The sequence below is a fragment of the Sinocyclocheilus rhinocerous genome, unplaced genomic scaffold (genome assembly GCF_001515625.1).
Source record: "Sinocyclocheilus rhinocerous isolate Xijiao unplaced genomic scaffold, SAMN03320098_v1.1 scaffold1295, whole genome shotgun sequence".
Taxonomy (NCBI): Eukaryota; Metazoa; Chordata; class Actinopteri; order Cypriniformes; family Cyprinidae; genus Sinocyclocheilus; species Sinocyclocheilus rhinocerous.
The window spans coordinates 1,760,117-1,767,860 of record NW_015660499.1 but is presented as its reverse complement, the minus strand read 5'-3'; the positions used below and the strand labels follow the sequence as shown (position 1 = coordinate 1,767,860).

Genomic DNA, 7,744 nt, shown 5'->3' with positions numbered 1-7,744 from the left:
GTATGTAAGCAAAACAAACACTTATCTTTTCTTGTAAAACGTGACAACAAGATTGCGAATTTGAAAGTGAAAGTGAAAGCGCACGAAGCCCAGGTTATAACACAGCAAATGAGGAACAAAATTTAAATCATAAATAATACTACTGATGAAAAAGAACAGGTTGAATGTTGAACACTTTCGTTACCATATAACTATAAACTATGATAATAGTTCATCAGCATGCATTAATCCCATGTTGTAGCAAAAAAACAACAACATCGTGACCAAATTATGTGCTCGTGCGACCAACTGATAAAGTTAGTCACAAAAGAGCGACCAGTGGGAAGAATGAGTCTAGAGCCCTGAAAATGTAACCATACTTCAAAGAAACCTCCTCAATTATCTGATAAAGAGCAGAAGAAATGACTCACGTTCTCTTTGGAGAAAGCCCTGGTGAAGCACAGATAGCGGGTCACCTTGGATTTGAACAGGCCGTCTTTCCACAAGTCTGCATCAATCCCATCTGTGGTTTGTGCAACCTAAAAGGAATGAAAAGATTTGATAAGTATTATAAAAGTGTTTTTCCCCAATTTGCTGAAGGTCACTTGTTTGATTCTTTTGGTTTATCGGAGTAAAGAACGTCTTAAAGAAAAAAATAATAATTCGTACTGCATGACAATACTGCAATACTGCAGCCAATACATCACAAAACTTTCATTCACATTAATAATCATCAGAAAACAGACCTGATTTAGTCCAAAAAGTGTCCCTAATTAAGGATTCCAAAGTAGGCTGTACATTTATAATGTACTTCAATTAGCTTCTAAAGGGCTTCTGGGAAATTCCTACCCTCAACAGATCAAGCTCTCAGAATGGCTATTAAAACTTTTTGGAGAAGTTATGTCTCTAAAATCTGGTTAGCGCTAGCTGTACAGTGCAGTTCTCAGTCTGATGTCCATCTCAACAGCAGTCAACACGCATGATTAACAGCTTGAGCTGCCCACACAAACAGCCACCCATCAGTTGTGCCATGGCAACTGGCTTCCCACGAACCGCTCGACAAACACTGAGCTGCTAGATTTGACACCAGTGTTACAGAAAGACTGCCGTCTGAAATGACACGGCATTAGGTCTTAGGACTGGACATGAAAATGCACTCATTTGTACACCAATTTTTACCTTTATTTATATAGCACTTTATACAATAGATTGTGTCAAAGAAGCTTTACAGTGTTAAACAAGAAAATAATGTTTCAATAATGCAAACAAAATTCAATTCTGCTGTAAAGCAGCTCTAAAAAGAGGACAACAGCAAAGAGTCAATTTTTCAGTTAAAGTCAGTTCATTGTTGATCGCTGATTCAGTGATGTTATCATTCAGCTCAGTTCAGTTCTCTTCCAACAGTGTCTGTGCAATCAAGTTGAAATATTGCCAAATATTAAGTGTCCTCAACTAAGCAAGCCAAAAGGTGACAGTGGCAAAGAACCCAAACTCCATCAGTGAAAAAAATGGAGAAGAAAAACTTTGGGAGAAACAGGCTCAGTCGGAGGGTCAGTCCTCCTCTGGGCAGACGAAACAGCATGAAGATAAGAGTATAATATGAGATAAAATACAACAAGAGAATGCACAGAAAAGAAGTCTGGGGGATATACATTGGGATCCAAATGTCTAAGACTTGAAATTTGGGATTTTTTTTTCTTATTTAAACTGGAAAAGGAATTAGAAAGAAATTAATAAGGAATATTTCAGATTCTTCACTATTTCTAAGTGACTGAAATGTAAGGAAATTTGTGACCCTGATCATGTGAATTCATTTAGATGTTCTTGCTTTTGTTAAAGCTCAAGATGCTCTTTGAAAAATCTCAAATCATGCTGGAGAACATGATCGTCATGTTTTGTTCATCTAGCTTCAGTTCTGCTGTCATTAAAGCAAAACAGACACAATCCAAATACTGAGAAATTATCAAACTCAAGTCAATTTTGAATAAAAAAATTTCACTCACATTCTAATGCAGATAATAATTTGTAATGACAAAAATAATAAATTAACTTAATTTTAACTTTTAATTCAAATGATATAAAATAGATATATAAATAGATATATAAATACAAAAAAACATACAAAAAAATACAAAATGTGTATAGACCCCACTGAAAAGAGTCTTCAGACTCTCCGCCCATTACCCACTTGGCTTTGTGATACAAATTGCTGGCCTCAATTTGATTTGGGGCTTGTTTTAAAATTTCAATTTAGTTTTATTATTTACATTTATATTATTTTTAACTTAAAATATATAATTATATTTAATTCTTATTATTATACTTGGCTTTAATAATACTAATAATAGTTCTAGGGCTCTAATATATTTTTCATTCTGGTATTAATTTTTTTGTTTAAAATTTTACTCTATTTTTTATTACATTTAGCTAATTAATGGTGTTTTCAAAACCAAGTATAATAATAATAATAATAATCCCAAATTGGCTTTAAATGCACCATTAATTGACTAAATTAATCATTAGTGATGCACAGGCCTAGAACCCTCATAACATTCATAATATTAGTACCAACGTATAATTTAATTGGATGATTATTGAAACAACTTTTGCCTATCTTTTAAGGCACTTCACTGTAAACAGACAAACCCACATTCACTTAAATCAATTAAAAGTCAACTTGGAAGGATATTTGATAAGGGATGAGTCAATAAAGTCAGTGAAGAGCTCAGACTTTAGAGTCTTCAGACTCTCCGCCCATTACCCACTTGGCTTTGTGATACAAATTGCTGGCCTCATTTTTGAATGAATGAATGATGCATTTATATAGCGCTTTATTGTGTATTGCTGTACACCCAAAGTAGGGCTGTGCAAAAAATCGAATGCGATTTACTAATCACCAGAAGCGGCTTTACTGACGAGATTCGCATGAAAATCGCATTCGATTTTTTTGCCCAGCCCTAACCCAAAGCACTTTTACAATCATTTTTTCCAGGTCAGAGCACACAGCATCATGCAAAAGTAGTAAAAAAAAGGAGGAAACATAAATTCAAGGCCAGCGGGTAAGAGCTGGATTAAAGGTAAAGTCAAGGCTTGCTAAAACGGTCTCTGTATTTCCTGTTTGCCGTTGTAATAAAATGGTAAAATTGCTTTTTCATTGACCTGCTCGGTTTGTTTGTTTGTGTGTGTTTAAACGCTATTCCAGCTTCTGTGGCTATTTTCATGGCGAGAAAGATTATGGCTGAATTATATCATGTTTTTATCATTTATTTTTGCTAAAAACTCCAAAACTGTATTTGGCTTAACTCTAAAAAAATGTTCTCAATGAGTTAAAACCAGCACAATCTAATAAAACATGCTTAATGGATAAAGGGATTCGGCAGAGAGAACATGCTGGAGGATCTTCCCCTAGTATTAAAGTGCCCCTATTATGACATTTTTAACGTTGCTAATATTGTTTCATGAGTCTCCTAAAACAGGTTTACATGCATGCAAGGTCAAAAAACACATTAGTTTTCTCAAAAAATTTATTTAATTTTACCTCAGTCAAACCTCGGACTTCTGTAGTTTGATACTGAACAGACAGAAAGAAGCTCACTGTTAGTGCTGGAAACAACAGATTACTCTCTCCCTCTGATGCTTTACGTGTAGAGTGACTACAGTGTTTCTGTGATTTGAGAAGACGTTTGGGGGTGGAATGAGTGCTATCAACAGACCCCGCTTTCACACACTCTCGCAATCCACACAGGAAGCATTGTTAAGCTCTGTGCTGGAGTGACGACAATGACTTGGACGGCCAAAGGAAACACAGCAACCCCGCTGCCTCTTCTGCTGCCAAAGTACATCCAGATCATGTGTGCGTTCCTACCAAAAAACATGCAAATGCAATGGTGCAAAAATGCTTTAATGGCACAAAACGTCAGCAGCTGGGCCTGTGATCAGAAGTGTACTTTCTAGGGTGTGAAGTGACGTTCGCGTCGGGCTATTAATGAGGTGCATCATTAATCACGAAGCTATGCTGTGGCCTTTTCCCAAAAGGTTTTGTGAAAACAGTCTCAGGGAGATCTTACAAAATAAAACAGATGTTACAATAGAGCACAACACTGATACTGTACACAAACACTTTCTTAAAGATGTCTCCTTCGTCCCCTTGACATTTCTGGTGGTTTGATTACGTAGATCTCGTCTGCAGAGCTGTGCGCATTTAAAAGTCAGGTGCTGGGAAAACAAGCGCCCCACATACAGATCGAGTTTCTCCTGTGAACGCCTTTGAACTGAGGCCACCGTGATCAGGGGTTTTCTGCAACTGAGATCAACATGGTTTGTGAGCAGATCTACTCTTTGGTTGATACCAACTCTAAAACCCCAGTGGAATACATCCAACATCGTTCTTGTATTACATTTCAACAATTCCATAAGGCCTGCCATGTTACAGCACTCAAATAAGTCTGTTTTACCCATCAGCGCAGACCAATTGCCTCATGAGATTGAAATATGACAGACATATTAACTGTTTTGTACATTGCTGGAATGACAGTGTTTGAAAACCTACTGAGCTGCCTATGGAGTCAGCATTTTAGGGTGGTCATACACTGATTCTGTACACATTGGGTTATTTTTCTGGTATGTAAACTGTGTATATAGTTTGAAAATGAAGTCAGCAAGATTTTTGTCAAAAATACAGTACAATTGTGAAATCAAATAACTATTTATACTGTAATACACTTTTAAATATTATTTATTTCTATGATGCAAAGCTGAATTTACAGCATCACTTCTCCTGACTCATTCTAAATGATTCGTAAACGACTCGTGCAAAGCAGTTCAAAGAATCAGTCTTTCTAAACCCCTACTTTCCGTGAGCCCTCACTGCTGTGATTGACACTTCTCCTGAAATCCTTCAGAAATCATTCTAATATGCTAATTTGCTGCTCAAGAAACCTTTCTTATCAGTATCAATGTTGAAAACAGTTGTGCAGCTTCATACTTTTGTGGAAACCATGCTACATTTTTTTTTCAGGATTTTTTGATTAATAAGTTCAAAAGAACAGTATTTATTTAAACGTGTAACATTATACAAGATGTTACTGGCACTTTTGAAAAATATAGTGCATCTTAAGTCTTAATTTCTTACAAAAGAATAAATCTTACCGATCCCATACTTTTCCTCATTTGGATAGAAGCATCTGCTAAATGTAAAATATTAACATTAGCATCATAATGGCCCTGAAAAACTCATGTTTATGACAAAAACGCATTCTAGGTGGGCAGCTCACTAGGTTTTTAAACACTGCCATAGCTTCTCATGTAGAAACAGCATACTAGGGACTAACCCAAACCCCAAAGGAACTAGAAGAACTTCCTAACAGATGTCGTTTCTTGACAAATGCTTTGGAGGAACAAAGAGTTTAACTTTCTAAAGCACTTTCTACATTATCTGTATGAGTGTACTGTATCGGACACTCACCACATCATAGCCGGTGGGAGCTCTGTTTCTCTCCTTTCCGTGAGCCCTCACTGCTGTGATTGATCAGATGGTGCAGTCCTTTGTGATTGGTCCAGAGCCGTAGAGAGATTGATCTGGATTGGTCTACTGCGTACAGCGCGTGTCGGAAACGAAATGCCCATTGCCATGATGGAATGACAGCCCTGGAGACTTCTCAATACATAGAAAAGATGGTATCGATTGTACCTTACCAATTTGAGCCGGAGTCTGATGATGAAACAGCTGAAGTGGCTGATCGACAAGAGACTGATTCGCAAGCACGACTGGAGCAGGACGTTTCTAAATTATAAGATGTGATAAAACAAATTTACTCTCACAGCGTAGGATACAGCGTCTTCTCGACATGATGTTAACCACACGGAAATTTTACTGTTTGTGGGCGTGCAAGTTGGCGACATAGAACGTGGGCAGACATTATGCAAATGTGTTACTTCGTGACGTAGAGCCGCAACAGAATAAGATTCGAATTCCAGACGACTCGTTTAGGAGATTGCGAGCAGACTCTTTTTTTTGATAAGACAATAATTTTATTTATCGTGCACTGTTGGCTTCACAACTTTGCAGATAGTTTATGTTCACATACAGCTACATGACACACTGCATGAAAGGTAATATTCGAAAAGGCATAATAGGGGCACTTTAAAAACTTGTATGTCATCCTAGAATGACCAATTCTACAGCGGGTATAAACAATCTGGTCACATTGGTTAGAAAATTGATAGAAAATTATTTTTCCAACACTGGGACTAATTTCATGGAGTTTATTCATTGTATATAGATCCCACTCTGTTTGCCATTTGTTATTAACATAGGAACAAATTTTGACCTGCTCAGTATCAGCGGATTTCTCTGTAGATATAACCAGAAGTTACTAGCCATGATTTGGTTTAAATTCCAAATCCCAAGACAAAGCAATAATAATAATAATAATAATAACAATAATAATAATTATTATTATTAGAACAACAACAACATGTATTATTATTAGGGATGTAACGAATAACCGAGAGCCGGTTGAAAATCGATTCAAATACGTGACGATTCGAGGCCACAACCCCTACGCCAGTGATCGGGTCCATGGGCATCTCTGGCAGGGCGTCTGAAAGGTCCCGCACCTCAGGCATCATGGAGGAATTCTGAGGAGACAGGAGCATTAAAACGTTTACACGATAAACAACAAACCACTTGACAGAACATGTCGGATCCGTGTTTGTTTTGTCTACAAAAGCAGATGAATTTATTCTTTGTTAGACTCCGCCTCCCTTGGTTACGGTTGACAACTCAGAACATCCCATAGGAATGAACTGGGGATTTCCATATTTCTGTAAAATGAACTCAAAATGCCATTTTTATCTGTCATTATACCTTACAGCAATTGTTCAATTATACCCGCAATGTGATAAATTGCAGAGACTGAAAAAGAGACAGGTCTCACTTGAAAGCAGTTACAAGTGAAAACATTACTATTTGTGAACCCTTTAGTCGCTATTTACATGCAATCAATACAAAAATTTTAAGCTGTTATTATTAAATTAACTTTACTTTACATTGGAATAAATGTAGGTGTTTTCACTGATGTTTGTTTGTGACAAATCACAGCATGGACTCAACATTTATTTAAAGGTGTGGTTCTCAACCCGCGGCCCGTCACAAATTCAAATGCGGCCCACCATGCTGAACACAATAAAAAAAATAACTTTCAGTTTTACAATTCATTTTAGTTTTTACATTAATTAAAAAATGTACTAAACAAATATAAGCTATAATGTTTTTGTTATGTAAAATAATTGTGCGTAATTAACGTTATGCATTTAATGAACACTTACAAGCGCGCACGTGGGCAGAATTAAATTCAAATAGTCATCAGCAGCCATTAGTTCTGTAAAATTGAGCATCAGAATGAACAAATTTGTTATTAAAGGGTTAGTTCACCCAAAAATGAAAATTAGCCCATAAATTACTCACCCTCAAGTCATCCTAGGTGTATATGACTTTCTTCTTTCAGATGAATCCAGTCGGAGTTATATTAAAAATTGTCTTTGATCTTTCAAGCTGTTTAATGCTACTCAGCGGGTGTTGCATGCATCAGTCCAAAAGACGTTAAATAAAAAGCACCCATTTGTCGCGCGTCTTACAGACTGCAACTTACAATCGCAACTTCATTGTACTGTTACTCCTTTCAAGCCGAATTTCACAAAATTGGTCAGCTCCCGAAAGCATCAGGTGTTTTATTAATGGTGAGTAGAATTATTTATTTATTTA

The 7,744-nt window shown here is 36.6% G+C and overlaps 1 protein-coding gene across 1 annotated transcript in view; it reads right to left on the bottom strand.

Annotated features, from left to right (window-relative positions):
- Positions 1 to 7,744, bottom strand: part of LOC107725155 (multivesicular body subunit 12B-like) — a 29,891-nt gene that overhangs the window by 14,674 nt on the left and 7,473 nt on the right. The window contains exons 2-4 of the mRNA XM_016534321.1: positions 6,517 to 6,618; positions 5,444 to 5,473; positions 411 to 518 (exon numbers count right to left, since the gene is read on the bottom strand). Of these exons, the coding sequence (XP_016389807.1) occupies positions 411 to 518; positions 5,444 to 5,473; positions 6,517 to 6,618 (240 nt within the window). The remainder of the gene's footprint in view (positions 1 to 410; positions 519 to 5,443; positions 5,474 to 6,516; positions 6,619 to 7,744) is intronic.